General features: G+C 41.2%; 1 protein-coding gene across 1 annotated transcript in view; it reads right to left on the minus strand.

Moving 5' to 3' along the window:
* MARCHF11 (membrane associated ring-CH-type finger 11) overlaps positions 1–21215 on the minus strand; it is a 125601-nt gene that overhangs the window by 8656 nt on the left and 95730 nt on the right. The window contains exon 3 of the mRNA XM_060145993.1: positions 12437–12629. Coding sequence (XP_060001976.1) covers positions 12437–12629 — 193 coding nt within the window. The remainder of the gene's footprint in view (positions 1–12436; positions 12630–21215) is intronic.

The following is a 21215-nucleotide window of genomic DNA, read 5'->3' on the forward strand; positions in this document are numbered from 1 at the left end:
GACTTTTCCTAGTGGCAAGTCAAGATATGTACAACTAATGTTCCCTTCCATCTCCAATGGATAAACTGTCTACTCCAAACTTGCAGATTATGATTTTATTAATCTTTGGGGTAAACAATACATGTATTGATTGTTCCATTTCAGGGGTGAGAACAGCATTTTAAAAGTTTTAATTGATCTAATTAAAACCTGTGGGCTTCCCTGGTGGCGCAGTGGTTGAGAGTCCGCCTGCCGATGCAGGGGACACGGGTTCGTGTCCCGGTCTGGGAAGATCCCACATGCCGCGGAGCGGCTGGTTCCGTGAGCCACGACCGCTAAGCCTGCGTGTCCGGAGCCTGTGCTCCGCAACGGGAGAGGCCACAGCAGTGAGAGGCCCGTGTACCGCAAAAAAACAAAAAAAACAAAAAAAACAAAAAAAAACCCAAAAACCTGTTTCTCTCTGGACCTGACATAGGCTATTTCACATTTGTTGGCTTTGCTTTTCATTTCTCTTAAATCACACAGACTGTGGGTAAAAATTCCAAACAGAAGTGACCATCCCAGCATAAGTACAGTTTCTAACTCTCTGAATTCATCCGCATAACATCAGTAAGATTTTTAATTGAAAAAGCAATAAAAATTTTTATGCTGAATATAAAAATGCTCAGACCTTAAGTTTCCTTAATATTCTATTCTGTGATCTAGCAAGAAAATTCAAGGTTGAGATGTGATTCTTTACATAAATTATTCTTATCAAGAAACTGTTTCACTCAGAACAATGCAAAGAGAGAGACATGGCTTTGGGTATGGTGTATTTTCCATTCTCTTTACTAATGTTTCTGTATGTTGTGGTTCTATGAATTTACAATAAATAAAGGCTTCGCAAAACAGCTACATTACTTTGGGTTTCTAAGGAAAATTTTTTCTCTATTTCTGATCTAAAATCAGTAGTTGAAGAAAGTATTTATTCCTGATTCCGTGCCTTAGGTGTTCGAGACAGCAACTGACAAAGTAGTTTCACTTTATTGAATAGACAACATTTTGTAAGTTAGCCATTTGAGCTCACCGTATAAGGAGATAGATGATAGAATTAGTCACATAAATAGTTTTACACAGGCTCTGGAGCCGCAGTGTCCGGAGTCCAATCTTGGTCCCTCTTCCAATCTGTGTGACCTCCGGAAACTGGTTAACGGCACCTTAGTTTTCTCATCTCTGAGGTGAGGAGAACAGTACCTACACCTCATTGGGTTGCTGTGAGGACTGAGTGTGAAAATGCAGGTAAAGTGCTTAGAATGTTGCCTGGGCCAGGGTAAACACACTCTTAGTCATCACTGGAGATTTGATTTTAAAACCTCCTTTCAACGTATTTGGAAGCAGCTGAAAACATATACAGGCTCCACTTCTCTGCTCCTCTGTGTGCTTCCTCATGACCCCAGAGAAAGCCTGGCAGCGTGCCGCAGTCCCACATCCTCCGTGTGCTACGTAGGAGCATCGTTTAGAAAAATCACGTTCACACTCTCCGTCGTGAGAAAGTTCTTTGTTGCAAAAGAGTGTGAAGCCAGGAGGCTCCCAAAGAGGTCGGTGCCAGTTCTGAAGAACAATCTCCAGCTTCTCAGGTAAAGGGAGCTGTGTCATCTTGTCATGGTTCCCATTACCGCGGTCTACTCTGCTTTCTCTTGCAAGGAAAACGTCCCATGTCCAAGTTGAATTGGCCTCTTTAAGAACCTCATTTTAGAGTAGCCTAGGGATGTACTCAGATCTCTCTAAAGTAGCTGCAATTGTTCCAACCCTCACGTGTTTAGAAATCACACAACCACTCTCGTGGAAAACAGTAAAGACAAAGAAAGAGTGAAGTCGCGCAAATCACACGTGCGCGCGAATGTGCGAATGCTCACATCCAGAGCGAAGCCACAAGGGGTGTCCCCTCCTGATGCCTCAGCTGACCCCTACAATCTCAGATGATTTGTCCCCTGGCTCCTGGATCTCCTTAGCCCCACAGACCCACACTCCTCAGGTCCATGTGGAAGACTTGACCATGACCTGACCTGCATAACCCTTGCCCTCCGCTGTCCCTCCTTCACTCCACCCCGGGCCTTTCCCTTCCAGAAACTGGTCCAAGTGCAAAAGCCCTGACACTGTACCAGCACTGCCGACAGCCACCACCTCCACTGCTTCTCACTCACCCGCTTTCTTCCTTTCAATGAGTGCACCCGCTCTACTTCCTGAAGACCTCGAGCCCCTCTATTGGGCAATCTTTCTCCACTCTGCCAGCTTCTTTCTGGCTCTGGTTGCTTCCCCAGACACTGAGAAAGCAACCCCATCCTGTAATCGTCCTCCACCACTCAAGGTGAAGGGCAAGGTTCATCTCGCTGCTGGTCTCCCAGCAGCTCTGTATATAAAACCTCATCTTAGCCCAGTCTCACCATTTCACTGCTCTGCACTCACTCTCAGTGCTAGTGGGTAAGAATACACAGCCTCATAGCCCTGGATGTTGGGGCCACCCCCGGCCCAGCCTCGGGAGGGCACGCAATCACGCCCAGTGGTTCTTCATGTCTCCTGGCTCAGCTCCCCTCCCCAAAGCCCTGCGCTGCTGACTGTCATTTTTAATTCTCTCCACAGACTCCTGTCCCCAGGCTGTGCCTTCCCTGTCTCCACAGATGACCATACTATCTGCCTGCCTGAAAAAGGGGAGATCTTTGGCAAGGAGGACCATCCACTTACCCTCCCAGAGCAGCGTGTGCGGCATCTCCAGCTGCGCCCGCCCTCTCCTCCCCCCTGCCCATCTCAGGGGTGAGGGCGCCCTTCCTGTGCAAGACACGGACCCCTCCCCTGTGTGCTGGGCTCTATCTCCGCACCTCAGGGGCATCACGCTGTCCCCTCCCACCTGGATCTTCAATCTGCCTTTCTGATTTCTTCTGGGTCTGTCTTCTCAGCATTTTGCTCAAACCTCTCTCCACCATTAAAACAAATAAACAGGAACTTTCCTCAATTCGACACCCACCCCCCAGATTCTACCCTCATTTAACTGTGCCCCTTTTCAGCCAAGACTTATAAACTTACATTTTGAGCCCCTTCTGCCTATCCCAGCCGTTCTCAGCAATCTTGTGTCTATCCACCGAACCCCCGTATTGCCAGATCCAGTGATACGTTTTCGTCTGGATTTCACCTGCTCTTGGTAAGGCATCTGGCACTGTTGGCCACTTGCTCCTCTGCCCCGGTCCCTTCCTCCCCTCGCCCGGCCCCACTCCCTCCTCCTGTGGCCGCTCTCCCCTCTCTGCCTGCTCTGTGTCTCACTGTGCTCCGCAAACTGCTGCTCATATCACCCAAATCACTTGCCCTCGCAGACGCTGGTTTCAACCACCAGATACAAATCCCCAGCTCAACTTTCCAACCCTAAGTATGATTAACCTTCCCCCACCTGCACTCACATATATTTCTCTCCTGGCACTTTCCACGTTGTATTTTATTTTATTTTTTATATTTTTTTGCATTACACGGGCCTCTCACTGTTGTGGCCTCTCCCGTTGCGGAGCACAGGCTCCGGACGCGCAGGCTCAGCGGCCATGGCTCATGGGCGCAGCCACTCCGCGGCATGTGGGATCCTCCGGACTGGGGCCCGAACCCGTGTCCCCTGCATCGGCAGGCGGACTCTCAACCACTGCGCCACCAGGGAAGCCCTCCACGTTGTATTTTAATTGCTTATTTCCCTGTCTCTTGTCAGCAGCTGGAGAGCAGGGAGGATGCTATATTCCATAAGCTTTTCTGCAAAGGCCCAGATAGTAAATATTGTAGGTCATGCACACATCATGGTCCCTCTTTGATGAGGCTGCAAGCACTCACTGACAACATATCAGTGAATGGATATGACTGGGTTCCAAGAAAACTTTTTTTATGGCCACTGAAATTTATATATGATATAATTTTCATAGGCAGTGAAATAATATTCTTCTTTTAATGTTTGTTTGACCATTTCAAAATCATTCTTAGATCATGGATTATACAAAAACAGGCAGCAGACTGTGAACTACTTGTACTTCTATCCTGTACTTTATTATTGGGACACAATAAATACCTAGTGAATGTTGGCCTAATAGATGACTAATACTTATTTGGCTAAACCGCCCCAACTGAGACAGGCTGAAAGATTCACACTATTTCCTATGGAGGAAAGAAAAGTCAACGATAACAATATATTTGGTCTGCTGCTCGGCTTATCATGTCCATGTTTCTCCAAAAGAACTTGAACTGTACAAGGTCACAAGAGGGGAAGGTTTGGGGTTGGGTTTTCTCCCCCAGGAGGAGGCCTGAAGAGTTAACTCACTTTGAGAGACCATTTCAGGCACAGCCTTGAGGACAAGTAGGAAAAGCAAGTTCCTTTCTGCTTTCTCTCGGGGGGTTTTAAAGGCAGCGATACCACTAATAACTATGATACTAATCATAAACTATGATAATAATCTTTGGAAAAGTTGGTAAACATCAGTGTGATCAAGGCACAGAATAGCCTATAATTTGTACTTCCAGAGTAAAGAGATAATAACGGCCTGCTTCTCAAAGCATATAAAGGGTAAAGCTCTGTTCTTTCTCTAACGATGCTGAATTATAAGGGCCCATTCTGCCTCTCCGTCCAAGGGGCCTGGCTAGATTCTAAGTGAAGCCGGGGCACTTCCTGGGGCATCAAGCCCACGAATACATTCTGAGATCAGGAACTAATGATCTGTGCTTGTAAAGGAATTCTGCTCTAAGGAACGATTCCAAACAAGCCAGGAGAGCATCCGAATCTGGTAACAGGCACGGCTGCAAGGATGACAGACCAACCAGCGTGGCCCACCTCGCAGCCCAGTCCCGGCCTGGGAGGAAGCTTGAAGGGAAACCCAGAGGGGCTCTGGGCCAGAGTAGAAGGCCTCTGTCCAGCTGCTGGGCAAGGGTCTCCCAAGTGGCCAAACTGAGACGCTGGAGGGACGTTGGTCCCCGATCAAATGAGAGATCAGGAAATTGAAGCAGGAAATGGAGCAGAGGTGGCTGACAGTCCTCTCCCAGCTGGAGGGAAAACTGTGATAGGACGATTCAAAAAGGAAACACCGGGCTAATCGACTTCCTTAGTTATTTTGCCAGACACCGTTCAAGCTGAGCTGCTTTTTTCTCACGCCTTATATGATTCACGCAGACTCACCCACATCCGTGCTTCCTATGAAACTCAGAGTGAGACAAGGGCAACACCACCTCCCCTCATCCGCTGCAACCTAAAGCGCCAACCAGGCACTCGCGCAGCCTTCTGCGTCTCCCCCCCGCCCCCCGCCTCCCCTCCGTGGCCGAATGTGGACCCACTGACGTCCAAGCTCCGTTTTCCTGAGTGATCCCAGTGGCTCAGATCCCAAACTTGGTGGTAGTGGTGGTGACTGGGGTGGGAGGGGGTGGAGTGTGATGAAAGGTGGGCTCCGCCCACCAAAAAAATCTACTTTACGTAGATTTGAAATCTTACGCTCAAACTCCCTGACAATTTTAAATGAGTTGGCGCTGTACCATTTGGCGGCCCTGAGAAGAGGTGTCCCCACTTCCCAGAGAGAAAGTCTCTTCGATGCGGAGACGCCCCATGTCAGGTCACAGTGGACTGACTCCGTGGTCTAGGCTGTCCCCTGGGAGGGCTGAGACGTCTGTCCAACATCCACAACCCCTTCTGTGAAAGAGAGCGCCCCACAGGCCCTAGAGAGTGTGGTGAGCTTGAGTGTTCTCTCGGTAATTTTACATTTTTCTCCTGGAACTATTTGATAACTTTTATATTTGCCCAGAAATATACTGCAGCTTAAAAAAAATGCTATCTCTCTATCACGACCCGGGAGCTGAACTTTTTATAAATCTCGCCAACTGCTGTCCTTTCAATCACACATCTGTATGGTAATGACCCTGTGTGACAAGGTAAGAAGCAGAAGCCCTCTGGAGGGCGCTCCCCAGCAAACCCATTTTTCTCTGCTCTAAGTTACGGCATGTTTCAATTCCAATGTTACTTTCTTTCAGTAAATATGTTTTTCACCTAAAACACTTTAAGAAATATTGTCTCCTTCTGAATCGTGCTAGGAAATGCCAGCGAGCATGGACAATTTTAAACAGGGGATGGTTTCAATGTCATTTATATTTTGTTTGGAACGCATTAGAATTTTCTTCCCTTAGTTGATTCACTTTCTTATGCTTTGCTTATGCTAATTGGGTTTTACGTGTTGAAAATGAGCCACAGGAAGGAAGATGACCTAAATGCACCATTTTAGGCGGAAGTAACCCTGGCATTCAGTAGACAACTGGTCATCCTCCGTGGCAAGGACTCATTTGTGGTAACCAAGACTCTGATTATCCTGAAATTCTTTGTCAAACTTTTTCACCTTTCCTCATATAATATCAAAAAAGTAGAAAATGTACACTTTACATTTCACATTAATAAAATGTTAAATCATGTGTTACTGTTAGCTGCTCTATATGGAGAAAAAAATAGCAAAGCAAAGCAATACCAAAAGCAAGAGAGAATTACCGTGTCTTTTTTTTTTCCGGTACGCGGGCCTCTCACTGTCGTGGCCTCTCCCGTTGCGGAGCACAGGCTCGGGACGCGCAGGCTCAGCGGCCATGGCTCACGGGCCCAGCCGCTCCGCGGCATGTGGGATCTCCCCAGACCGGGGCACGAACCCGTGTCCCCTGCATGGTCAGGCGGACTCTCAACCACTGCGCCACCAGGGAAGCCCTACTGTGTCTTTTAAAAAGTAAATATAGGTCTTATATCACTAATCCAAAACCATAGGAATAGGTTGTATTTATTTATTGTTCTAAAGTTCTATAATGAAATGTGAATAAAAGTTACCAACTGGTAACTCTAGATAGTTTTCTTACATGTGCCTAAGTAGCTTTAGCTTGGTATAGTACCAACTGTGAAAAACAGATTTTCAAAAGGGCCGTGATATATATAAGAATTTATCTGAATTTAAAAAAAAATTATTTAGATTTGAAACTTAGGAAAACTTCATGTTGAAGAGTATGAGATTCCTGCAGAAGAAGCATTCTTCAATATTGACTATAATTGATACAGAAAGAAGAAGAAACTTTGATCAGATCCTCGTCCTAGTATACCTCAGGTTATTTTTGAATACCATACTGAAATACCGGATCTGCGCTATAAACACTGCACTGATTCTTTTAGAAAATAAAATCTAGCAGGGGTGATCCAGATCACTGCCTCTCAAAAGCCCTGGCTTCGCCAGCACGTTTAGGAGCTCTGGGGTCAGTTTCTCCTACCTATTATACTGTTGACACGGAGGGGATTTCAATTTTCAATCTCTTCTTTTCGTGCAGTAAATGCTTCCTGAAATTGCTTTAAGAAAAACTGCTTCCCTCTGTCGCACGGCTCTGTGGCTAAAGTACCGATTCTGTTATTGCTGGATCTTCTGATTATTCTATTTCTCAAATTCAAGTGCGAGCATGCAGAACAGAAGAGGTACACACACACAGACACACAGACACACACACACACACACACACACACACACAGGAAACAAGCAGCAACCAAAAGTACCTCTCAGGGCGCTTTTGAAATAATGAGATAAAGTATAAGATGGTTGTTTATGCCGTCCTGCTCTAGAAAGCTTCACGTGGCATCCCTGGTGTCCCCCAGAGATGCCAGGCAGGATGAGCTGCATAGCAGCAAGGCTCACTCTTACTTTCTTACATAAAATTGCCCCGCAAACCTAAATTGTCAGAGAATGGATTTTTAAGAAAACCACTAGAATGGGGTTAAATACAGTCCAAGCTACAAATGTCAAAAAGCAAACTGTGAAAAAGATCTGGAGGATACACATCAAAATGTTGAGAGGGGACATTTCTGCAAAGGAAGTGACATAACAAAAGGGCAGTGTGAGGGAAATCGTCTTTTTAAAAACGTTACATATTTCACAGTTGTAAACACAAAATGTTTTTTAATTTGAATAGGCATATATTTATACTGTGAGGACGATTAAGGAAATCTTTAAAAAAAAAAACAAAAGTAATTCAAGTTTTTAAATTTTGTAGCCATAACCAGTTCCTTCCCTTACCATCCCAGGGAAGATACAAATATTTTCCCGACGCGGTTTTGGCACTAACTTGGAGTGTTAATGTGATTAGGTATAAGCAATGCTACCTCTGTTTCGGGAATCCCACTAACATAGTAGGGTTTTCGTTTTAGTTTGTTGCTCCTACAAAGAGACTGAACTCACCTCATGAGGTTCCACCAGACACTGACGAGACTTGGTAAACTGCCCTCACCTTCCAGACGCAACGTAATCAAATGACCCCCCGTCCTTATGGCCGAGTCTTACTTAGCCCCTCATTTCTGTGAGTCATTCATAAACGTATTCCTCTCGTGGCCCAAGCTTCCCTTGAGTTACACGGCCGATGGAAGTGTTTTATGTGCAAAGTGTGGAGCTGAGACCCAGGTCCTGTGCCCGGAGCCTTCCGCCAGGCATTTGCTTTTCATTTCTAAGTTTGCTAATCTTTCTTTGTCCACTGTGCAAATCTTCTCAGGGAGCCAATGCAGGCCTGCTGTGCTTATTACTTCTCCCTAAGTTGCTGACCCTGGGCTACAACATCTTGGTGATTTAAATCCTTTATATTAGTTTTCCTGGTGCACAATCATAGTCTGAATGCCATCTATGTAAATATTTATAAGAGCTCCACAAACATAATACAAAGTTATATCTCTTTGTACTTCCATTTCCTTAAGGCGTCTCCCTCTTACAGCTCCCTGTTTATCTCTTGACCACCACCCTCTCACCTTAACACCCTTCTCCTAACCCTCTTGAACTCATTTTCACTTTATTCATCTCTCATGGAACAGAGTTACTTTATCATTTAGGAAATACAGCCTGTTTATACAGACAAGGTGAAACTTGTTCATCAAACCCTCACACATTTACCATTCCATCATCTAGAAATCTGTCCAATGTGGTAGCCACTAGCCACATGTGACTGAGTTAAATTTAAATTAATTTAAATAAAATTAAATTTAAGATTCAGTTTCTCATTCTCACTAACTACATTTCAAGTGCTCAACAGCTTAATGTAGCTAGTGTCCATGGTATTGGACAACACAGATATACAACATGTTCATCACTGCAGAAAATTCTGTTGGACAGCCCTGATCTAGGTATTTGAACAATAATGGTACCTAGACCCTTGGGATAATTCAAACTTTAATAGTAAGAAGAAACTGGATCTTGGGAAAGCAGAAAATGTTTTACATAAAAATAAATGAAAGCAACAAACAAATTTACTTTGCCTGGAAATAAGTAAGTTTCCCCAAGTAAATAAATTTTCTACAAATCTTTACTTTTCTATTTAACAATCCAATAAAAATCTCTTCCTAAACATTACATGCACTGGCTGGATTATAACATATTTTTGGTTCTGCAATGGTCCTCTATGGATTCGCAGAATTCTTTTTTAAGAAGAACATTTACGAAGCTGTCAATCTGCTCCTCGTTTAGGTACAAACAAGTTTGAAAAGCTTGGATGAACAGGAATACGGGAATGTTTGCAACTACTTTAAAGCCCTCTGTATGGGGAGCCAATCTTACATCCTCCAATGGTGACAGCAGGGCCATCTCCCCGCTTGCCAAGCACCTCTTCATCCATCAGCCTGCTTGGCTATCACTTCCCCCACGAAATCTGCCTGAAAATGTTCCCTCCCTGCATGAAACAGCCAGCATCAATCTCCCCCTGCTTTGTCCAACGACCATCTCCTGTGCATACGTCCATCACTCTGCACATCCAGCTGAATTCTAGTTATTTCCACGTCTGTCCTGCTCTTGTGGCTGGGAGCCCTTAGGGGGACAGGAAAGTGACCGACTCTCATTTGCATCCCCAGCACTTAGTACTCTGTTTGACACATACAAAGTTTATTGAACTGAGCTGAACAAATAGGACTCGAAGTTGGAAAGCCTGCTTTTCACTCTAACTCTGACTCTGGTCTTGCAGTCAGGGGTATGTATCTGAGGTATAATCAATGTAATCTACTTTGTTACTGTCTACATTTAATTAGAAGACATTTTAATTCATTTGAAATGGTAGCAGGAGCTATTACCTGCTATGATCCAGTTGGCTGTTGGTAGCCTACATCTATTTGCTTTCTGACTATAATGGTTTCTCAATTTCTTGGGAAAAAAAAATAAGATTTTCTCTGGGTCCAAACAGGCTAATTAATGAGATTGCCAAATGAAATGAGCACTGTTGTTCAGTCTGAATTCTTTAATATTTTTCAAAATACACATAAACTATTGTATGATGGGATTTTGATGTGATGAACAAAAAGACAATGAAAAGTACTGTCAATATTTAAAACTTAGATAAAAATCCACTCTCCAAAGCTTATTCAGGAAAATGTCAATTGGTTTTTGTCCCTAAGAAACTTGACTTTATAAAAAGGGCAAACACCCAAATTTCAAAAGAGAGGCCCAAAGACATCATACATTGTCAAAAAGATCGTTAGTTTATACGTATGTGCTCTTAAAACCAGAATCCTAATAATCTTGATTAAAAGACTGGTATTAACAATGAAAATTTAAGATATAATAACTCAGCATTAAATTCAGGCTGCGGAATTCAAGAAAATGATTTCCTAACCAAGAAATACATGGCCCTTTTCAGTGCTGTAATAAAGTCAACTGGAATTTTTTTCCCTTCAGGTTGGATTGGGAGCCTAATGGCTCTTTTGCTTTTCATCTCCCCTTTTAATATCAGTGGAATACCACATTTTATAACTTTTATGTTGAAATATAGAATAAACACTGTTTCTGAATTTGCTGAGGGATTTGTAGAACAATTTTGTAATCCTTCTTAATTTAGAGCAATACCCCAGAGACTATATTTGTACAGAGATTTAGAATTTCCAAATGCTTACATATGCATTGTCACATTTAATGCAAATTGTTCATATACATGATTAGCTCAGTTATTCAGGCAACATCTGTTCAGTTTACACATTATTCATGACATTTCCCTCCCTTCTTTTTTCGTTTCTGGCCTGAAATTTTATACATTTCTTTCTTATTATTCTTATATTAGTAACAAGAGAGGAAAGAAGAAAAGGAGGTGAAATCCAAGCTGATCATATCTTTTAAATGTATAGAGTTCTTTTAGAAAAAAATGAGACTATTAAAACTGCGAGTTAAATTAAGGGTCTAGTGAGTAGAGGCGTTAATTTAGGTGGTTTGAAGCATTTCAGTGTTCGTGACTTATTTAAATACTCTTAATCTACAACTTCCAGTTAACAGCATAATTATTTTATAATAGTTATTTCCTGTACACCTGTGTGCTAGGGATGCTTATTCCCATTTTTATAGGTGAGAGAGAGGACTATGGAGAGACGAAGTTGATCTATCCAAGCAGAGGCCAGCGTTACAAACCAAGACACCTGATCCCAGGTCGGGAAGCCTTTCCCTGAAAACAGTGGCTCTCAAGCTTCATCGCACCTTGGCGAGCTTGTGAACACAGACTGCTGGGGTGGGGGGCACCCGGAAGTTTCTGATTCGGCAGATCTAGAGTGGGTCCTGAGAATGTGCATTTCTCAAAAAAAGCACTGCAGATGCTGCTGCCATGGGTGGTCCTTGGACCATTCTTTGCAAACCACGGCTGCCTCCCTCGGCTCTTTTTACATCCTTTAAGCTGTAAACCACATCAGAGCAGGGAATCTCTTGGATACGGTGCTGCCTCTCTCCATCCCCATCTCCTATTGCCAACTGGTCACCATCACAATGCCTGTGGCACCTCACACACACTGGGTAGACGCTGCATGAATTGAATCGACCTCCATTTTCTCACGGTATAAGGGAAACAAGAGATTGGTTAAGTGAGACACGTACGGAACCTTTTTTGTACGGTCTATTTAAGGTAAAATATTCTATCCTTTATTTCTCTTTTAAGCCACTGAATTTAATAAGTGAAACAAAGAGGCACAGGACAGCAAGGAAAACTGTCCCCAAGTCCTTACCCTTCCAAGGGGCCCTTTATGCCCTCGGAGTCACCACACCACCAGGTAAGACCTCCAGGGTATCAGTGCTCTCCCCAGATGTACAATATCGCCATTGGCACTAGTCAGTGCTTTCCCAGCTTTGTGAGGGGGATTTATGTGCTCCTATCCCTTAGAAATAAATGACTATCCTTCCATCGCCCACTCCAAATAATTTCTTCAACTCCACCTTCTTTGTGTTGCAAAACAGATCACTTTAAACGGGCATTATCCTGTTCATTTTTTCAGACTACTTGAGAATAGAGATGCTATGCTTTTTGAGAAAAGTGGCGAGATTGCGACGCCCCAGATAGTCAATGAGCTGGATAACCGAGATCATGTGAACCACAACATTCTGCGTTAGATCCAACTGATGAAAACGTAAGAGCTGCAAGAAATGGATTACTGACAGTTTGTTAACGTTGAAGGTCATGATCTTACCTATGCACACTAGATCCATAAAACCATACATTCCATAGCAGATTTGAAAAAGGATGTCCTTCCTCTGCCACACTGCATAGGGGCTGAAGGCTGACCAGAGGAGCCAGGTCACACTCGCTATTAAGAACAGGGATCCTAGGATTACAGCAATCATCTGAACTTTCTCAACCAGTGTTATAGAAATGCTTTGCCACTAAAAGAAAAACAGAGGCAGGTAAGAAAAAGGTGCTGTGTATAATTGAAAAAGAAAAAAAAAAACATTTTCAGCCCCATGTTTCTCTTCATGTTAGACCCTTTTCAATCTGATTGGCCCCCAAATGAATTTTTCCATTTCATCCAGGCTATAAAAAATAGACAAGCAGATAAAGATTAATGAATGGACTCTACTTCATTATTTTCAGTAATTCACCATTCTACAAGTTTAATCTAGTTTTATTCCAGATAACCACACTGAGTGTGAATGGCTGAGGAATGTTTAGTACCTAGGAATCACATTATCATCTTTCACATGTGCATGAAATTAAATACACTCTGAAGAAATATGGTGAGGACTCTTCTATTTGGAAATTTATTTTGCTCTTAACACATTTGCCTACTGCAAAAAAAAGGGAATTATCTCATTTTTTATGAAAAAAATGTAAAAAGCACATAAATAAGCTATATAAGAACATCCATGAAAAAGTCATTTAACACACTGAAATAATTATAAGGGAACTAGAAAATTGTATGTTATCTGTTACTGGTACATTTCATATGCTCAGATATTACTGGCCATTCATTATCTAATGAGTAATCCATGAAGCCATTCTTGTCAAGATTTAGAATTTGTACTTGAAGGAGTATCTTTGAAACTCACAAACTGTGTAAGCACACACCATTCAATGGAGAAAGTAATTTGGTGTCTGAAGCATCAACGTTTGAGAGGGTTTATAGTATAAATGATGAAAAATCTTTCAAGGGTGTTATCAACTTGAGAGAATTTATTAGTCATGTTCTCACTTTCGCATCGCTGAGACAGGAACAAAACTAGAATTTCTGTTATAGTCTGCCAGTAAACAATGAAACTCAAAACAACCTGCACAATCTCCCTGTGTGTGAGAGTTATGGCTGCTGCAACATGTGGCTTGTCAGCAGAATCCCTAAACAGTTTAAATAACCTTGAAAACAACAAACTTGAACAGTCAGCATCCATTGGGTGAATCAGATATCTCCTTAACCTCTTTACTTACCTGGAGTCTGAATATGTGCATCCCCAGATAGGGGTCTATCACTACTCATAAATTCCCTCTCTCCCTCACTGCCTCTGTCTCTCATCATAAAGAATTAACATATAATGATTTTAAATATGCTTTGAGTCTTGCATATTCTTAGATGCAAGGTTCTAAATTCTATACTTGTTAAAGATTAAATATCAAAATGCATTTGAAATATTTCATTCTCTCAGGTCATTTACTTCATGTTTCTCTTAAAAAAAAAAACAGAACCAAATGACAAAGGTTGTAGATTCTATAAGAAAGGTATTTCTCACGATTTTAATACTAAGATTCATTGACTGAAAAGTGGTTCTTGCTTTTGCATGAATAATAACTGAACTAGTCAATATTATTTTATCATTACAAATGAATCAATGTTGTATTTCAAGCACGTATTTGAAGTTTTTTTTTTTACTAGCATCCTGACATAATTTTAAACACATTAATTTCAAATGACTAGGCATTTGAATTTTAAACCATTTTAAATTTGGTGTCACAAGTGTGAAGTGTCAATGTTTGTGGTCTTGTTTAGTTCTGATGCTCATTAAAATCTGCATTAAATACAACATGGTAAATGATATAGAAAACTACTTCCAACTAATATCCGTCCTAGATGGATGCTATCGTGTCTGTATGCACTACGTTAGCCTTTGTCAATTTATTAATCACATCAAATAGATGAAAACAAATCATCGTTTTAAATCCAGGAGGCAAAGGTGTCCAACTTGTGTGCGTGTGTGTGTGTTTGACTTTCCCATGATGTGCTACATGTTTCAAAATACATATGCCTGAAACACAGAAGTCGGGTAATCAAAAATGAGTGAAGAGGATTCACCAAGAATGCGTTTTACATACTGAAATCTATTTTCCTTTTGCCAGGAATCCTTTATGTTCCAGATTCATTATGTGATTTTAGTGGAGTTAAATTTGGACAGCTCAATATTGTATAATTAATTATATTTAGCTTCAGTTAGGCTTATTAATTAATTAGTTGATCCAGGCTGCCTGCATTCCAATTCAGTAACAACATGGTGGACCCTAGTAGGCACTCGGATTTGGGTGAGCTGGTGGCTATAGTTTTATGGTGCTGTGGTGTGTCCTGGGACAAGGAAACTGGTGGCTTGGTCTCAGAGTCAGCATGATTGCCAGGACCTGGAGGCCATGCTCAGGTGGCAGGCTTCCCACACATGAGGCTCAGCTGTTCCTTGACAAGGAAGGTGAATGAGCAAAGGGACAGACTTACTAGGAATAAGAAACATAAGATATGGCTTATATGTGGAATCTAAAAAAAAAATTGATACAAATGAACTTATATACAAAGCAGAAATAGACCCACAGACAGAAAACAAACATGGTTAGCAAAGAGGAAAGGTGGGGGGAGGGATAAATTAGGATGTTGGGATTAAAATACACACACACTACTATATATAAAATAGATACGTGGGCTTCCCTGGTGGCACAGTGGTTGCGAGTCCGCCTGCCGATGCAGGGGACACGGGTTTGTGCCCCGGTCCGGGAAGATCCCACATGCCGCAGAGCAGTTAGGCCCATGAGCCATGGTCGCTAGGCCTGCGCGTCCGGAGTCTGTGCTCCGCAACGGGAGAGGCCACATCAGTGAGTGGCCCGCGTACCGCAAATAAAAAATTAAAAATAAAAATAAAATAGATATGCAACAAGGACCTACTGTATAGCACAGGGAACTCTACTCAATATTTTGTAATAACCTATAAGGGAAAAGAGTCTGAAAAAGAATACATATAATATATAATATATATTATATAACTGAATCACTTTGCTGTATACCTGAAACTAACTCAACACTGTAAATCAACTATACTTCAATAAAAAAAGAAAGAAACATCAATGCTTCACACTTGTTTGGTGTTACCAAATTTAAAATGGTTTAAAATTCAAATGCCTGGTCGTTTGAAATTAATGTGTTTAAAATCATGTCAGAAAGCTAGGAAAAAAAGAACAACTCGATTACAATACACTGGGAGGCTCAATTATTTACTCTTACCATAGAAATTATTTTTTGTTGTGGATATAAGAAGTAATTTGGGATTTTTGAAGTTTACTTTTAAAGAAGGATAAACTGTTTAAAATCTATAATGAGCCCCTTAAAAGTTTGGTTTTATGTCACTTCGCTAATAATGCAGGCGTGCAAATGTGTCTGAAAGTGCCTAGATACTCTTCACATACTGATGAACCCTAAAATTAATACCATTTCACTGAATAGCTAATGAAGACAAACTGTTATGGAAACAAAGTTTATTAAACCTTTGTTTATTAAATTAAACCAAATTTAATTAAACCAAAGTTTATTAAATTTATTAGGGATTTCCCTTTGAACACTGATAACATCTTGATAATTTCTTTTCTCACTATACACTGCTCTCTTATTTTTACCATTATGTGTGAAAAGTGGGATAGCTCACATTCTTCCCCTAGGAAAAATAATGCTGCTTCCTACCACTAGGAAACAGCCACCTAGCATCCTTGCCCTGGAAGACACACATCATCTACCAGGCTCAGCCTCAAGGAGCTGTGTTAATGCACCATTTGCTTGGACAATATAAACAGAAGAGGAGTGTCTTGGGTCTTCTCTCTCTACCCCAATGGTATGCAAGGCCTGAATTTCAGTTTGTAAAGCACTTCTGAATCTTGAACAAAATTTGTCAACTGCTGAGCACACTTCTCTCCTCTAAAACTTGATATATAAGTATGTATATATATATTTTTCACTTAAATTTCTTCCCATATTTGGAAAGTAATATAACAATAACCAGATTGGCTTAGAGCCAATAATTGCTATTATTTTCTTTCTTTCCATAGTACGTGTGTGTGACTCTTTTCTAGCCCTGAAAAGCTGTTCACTTCTACACAACTATTGAACCTATTGTTTCTAGCAGAAATGGGCCCAACTGGTTCCTCTTTGGGAAGTTCATTCTAATTTTCTGTACTAGAAGAAGTAATTGAATATTCACAGCCTGTATTTATCTAGGGCTAACATGTACCAGGCACTTTTCTAAGTCCTACGTACTAATTCAATTCATTCAATTCCCACAACAACCTTAGGAGGGAGGTACTATTATAATCCCATTTTACAGATAGGGAAACAAGCAGAGATAAGTTAAACAATTTGCCCAAGGTTAAACACCTAGTAAGGACTGGAGTTGAGATATAAACACAGATAAGTCTGACTTCTAGGCTCCTGCTCTTCACCCTTATACTATTCTGTGTAACGATTCCACTGAGCTCTGATAACAATTAATTGCACACCCCCCATCATTTCAGTGCCATGGCAATTTCCTGATAAAAGCTTCAAGTCTGTCTTCTCCCGTCTACCGAGATAGCTTTCTAGCTGGATGTCCAGCTGTGAGTCATTCGCTGATCCTCCATGTAGCTCCCCAGTCTACATTCCTAATGAAAGAAAAGCTGCCCCTGCTGGGCTGGACTCCAAGCTCCATCCAGGAGGCTAAATATTTGGTTCAGCACATATTCCCAGTGCCTGGCACGTGACTGCTGCAGGAAGGATGAAGAAAAGGGATGTAGGAATATTACAAGGACGAGAGGAAAGAAGAGAAGAAGAAAGTTGGAAGGATGAAGGGAAAGAAAGAAGGAAGGAAGGAAGGAAAGAAGGAAGAAAGGAAAAAAGGAAGGGAGGAAAAAAGGAAGGGAGGAAAAAAGGAAGGGAGGGAGGAGAGACAGAGGCACACTCCTCAATTCAGCTTCATCTGATTCTTTGTATTCTCCCAAATGCCGGGTACTTTGGTCCCTCTCTGCCTTTGAGCATGTATCTCACCTGATGAAATCTCTCATCCATCCATAACTGGCTATGATGCCAGCTCTTCTAAAAAGCTGTCCCCCTCCTGCCCCTCCTTTTCTAAGCAGAAATCCTCCTTAGGGACCCCACAATCCACGATGTATACTTCTGCTTAGTGTGTATTTCTTTCACTGGAATCCCAGATAGCTGTTTCTCTCCCTGTTGTCCACGGACTGCATACCATGATAGCAGAAGCTGAGTCTCACCTCCCCTTATGTTCACCAGACAGCTGAACACACCTAGTCAATGCTTTAAATACACCAGAGGCTGATTTTAGTTTCCATCACCTATCTGATTGCCAGATTAACGTTCTCTCCACATCCATTCTATCACAAGGTAAAATTCAGCTCTGGCTGAACCACCAGTGAGTAGAGAAGTGAGAATTTAAACTCAGATCTGTTTCCAAAACCTAAGTTCTTTCTAATGTGTCCTTCTCTCTGCATAACGTCTGCCCTTCACACCTTCTCTCTGCCTACTTAAACTGACACATTTTACATCTAAAAGCAAAACCAAAAAGGACATAGTTACACCTATCTAAAAGGTAGCTGTAGGGGTGAAAAAAAAGTCAACAAATGCAAAACGCAGCTCAGCAGAGTATCGACTAAATCTGACCTATAACTTCCCAACTGGCATCCTCACATACTTCTTGAGTCTGAAAGCTGCAGTTTATTAAATGAGTATTAACATAAAGATAACACTCTCAAGGAGTTATACTTCTTTAATTTTAGTGAAGTTTGGAGGGAATTAAATAAACTCATATTGGAAATTATTTAATATTCTCTTTATATATGACTATTCAGAGATGCACCAAGTAAGGTCCCTCAGCCCTGGAAAGATACAACGTGTGTGGCCCCAAACTGGGCATCACTGTGTGTGAGGGTCCACGTTGGTGTGGCACCCTTCCTGTGAAACTGGGTAAGTACCCCAATGATTACCACAGACTGCTCTGAAACCATGGCGCTAATTGTTGCCCTTACCAATGAAATTATATCCCAGGTTTACTACTGCCTTCAGACAAAAAAGGATAGAAGAAAAAGCTCGGAATTTTCTTTAAAGAAATGATGGGAGTCCAAGCCATGACAAGACCGAGTCTTCCCCTTGTATAAATCACTTCTAGCCAGTAAGATAAGAACCAGAGAAAGGAGTGCACTCCATCAGGCCTCCAGGAAGCTATTTAGAAAGATGCTCTTGTCATTCCATTGTCTGAAAGAGTTGATGCAGCTTCTCAATTTAGAATCAATTTCCTCCCTGAAAATAACACATGCTCAGAGGGAATGAGGCTGAACTCAGAGAAAGTAGATCTTTCAGTATGCATTAGATCACTCAGTCTGAAGCACTGTTTCATCTTTGTTTTTACAAGGTAGGCCAGATATGAATCTTAGCTAATAGATTTGTAGTACAATGATTTATAGCACGCAGTATGACAGGTGGGATTAGTTACTAGTGTCACAGGAGAGAACACCTCCTCTTAAGAAGTGTCCTCTTCAGAAAAATGAATTTAGCTGAGACCTATTTTCAGTCATCTTTAGATGGTGTTTAAATTGAACCACTAAAGTTGGGATTTGAAATGCTGGCAGAAAACATCTCAACGTGTAATCAATTTGACATGCGGATAAGACATTCAGTTAATTATATGCCCATTCTTTGTAGAGTTGTATTTATATGCTGCATATTAAAAATGATTTCATGGTTTAATTTGCGTCTTCTCTGCGAGAAAAGCATTTTCATAAACTTATCAGACATGAGGTAAAAGTCAGACAAAAGAAATTTACTTTGTCTGAGAAAGGTGAAATCTAAACCACCTAGAGAAAACAATTAGGGAAACACGAAACTGCTTCTTTTAAATGTTAACAAAACTGATAAAACTAGCAGGACTAACCAAGAAATGAAAGAGAGGATATGATGATGGATCCTACAGATGAAAAGAGAAGTAAAAGAATATTATAAACAGCTTTATGCTAATGAATTCAATTATACAGATGAAATAGACATGTCCTCTGAAAAACACAACTTCTCAAAACTGACTCAAGAAGAAACAGAATGTATAGAAACAGAATAACGCTATATAAAATAAATTGAATTTTTAATCAAAAGCCTTCCACAAACAAATGAACAAACACCTCCAGGACCAGACGGTTTCACTGGAGAATTTTATCAAACATTTAGAAAACACAATGTCAATTTAACATATACTCTTTCAGAAAATAAAGGAGGACAGAATATTCCAACTCTTTTTATGAGATCAGCATAAACCAGATACCAAAACCTGACAAAAACATTACAAGAAAAAAATAATTTCGGACCATATTCCTTATAAGTATAGGTGAAGAAAAAAGTCCTCTACAAAATATTAGCAAATCAAATCCATCAATATATAAAAATAATAATGCAGCACGAGTGAGTGGAGTTTATCCTAGGAATGTAAGGTTAATATAACATTCAAATATCAATCAGTGTCTAAAAAAAAGCAGGAATAAAGATGCAGACCTACTAGAGAATGGACTTGAGGACACGGGGAGGGTGAGGGGTAAGCTGGGACGAAGTGAGAGAGTGGCATGGACATATATACACTACCAAATGTAAAAGAGATAGTTAGTGGGAAGCAGCCACATAGCACAGGGAGATCAGCTCGGTGCTTTGTGACCACCTAGAGGGGTGGGATAGGGAGGGTGGGAGGGAGACCTAAGAGGGAGGGGATATGGCGATATATGTATATGTATAGCTGATTCACTTTGTTATGAAGCAGAAACTAATAAACACACCACTGTAAAGCAATTATACTCTGATAAAGATGTTAAAAAAAAAAAGATAACTCATGAGAACCTACTGTATAGCACAGGGAACTCTACTCAGTGCTCTGTGGTGACCTAAATGGGAAGGAAATCTAAAAAAAAGGGGATATATGTATACGTAAAACTGATTCACTTTGCTGTACAGCAGAGACTAACACAACGTTGTAAAGCAACTGCACTCCACTAAAAACTAATTTAAAAAAATCAATGTAATTGATCATAAACTAAAAGCTAAAAGAGACAAAGTCTTTGGAAATAGGAGGCTGAGTCCCAAAGACTATCCTATCTGGCTGTCTCCAGATGCCCAGGAAGATAGCAGATCAAAGGAGTAGAAGGTGTGACATTCTCTCATAAGGGACGAGTATCCTTAGTTTGGAAGGTTTCACCTCACTGAGAAGTCTCTCAAGTGACTGAATCAACAAGAGCAACAGCTTTTTGAACTAACAAGCATTACTTTAGCAACTCTAGGGTCTGGAGTCTACACGAGGACACCATAATTCTGGATCTCACTTAAGAAAAAGCATATTTATTCCTCCAGTTTTTTCTCCTAATTCTTTCAAAACCATCCATATCTCATTTCTCAATGTAATCTCTTTGTTTGTTTTGATTGCTACAGATTTCCATACTTTTCAAGGGCATGTTGATCCAGATTCAACAGTCTAAATGTTGAAATAAAAATACACTTTAGCTCTTCAGTGTTCAAGAGTTTATACTGCACTTTCCCTGTCTGTGTTAATTCTTTCTTGCAAAAGCAGGTGCTATCCATTATTTCAAATCAGGGAAATTTGCCCCAAGTGTCAACTGTCTAATATAGTTAATCTCAGTAACCAGATTTTGTCCCATATGAATTAAAAGTGTATGTCTGCATGTAATGCATTTTTGTTTCAATATTCTTCTCAGTATTTGGT

The sequence above is a fragment of the Lagenorhynchus albirostris genome, chromosome 3 (assembly GCF_949774975.1).
Source record: "Lagenorhynchus albirostris chromosome 3, mLagAlb1.1, whole genome shotgun sequence".
Taxonomy (NCBI): domain Eukaryota; kingdom Metazoa; phylum Chordata; class Mammalia; order Artiodactyla; family Delphinidae; genus Lagenorhynchus; species Lagenorhynchus albirostris.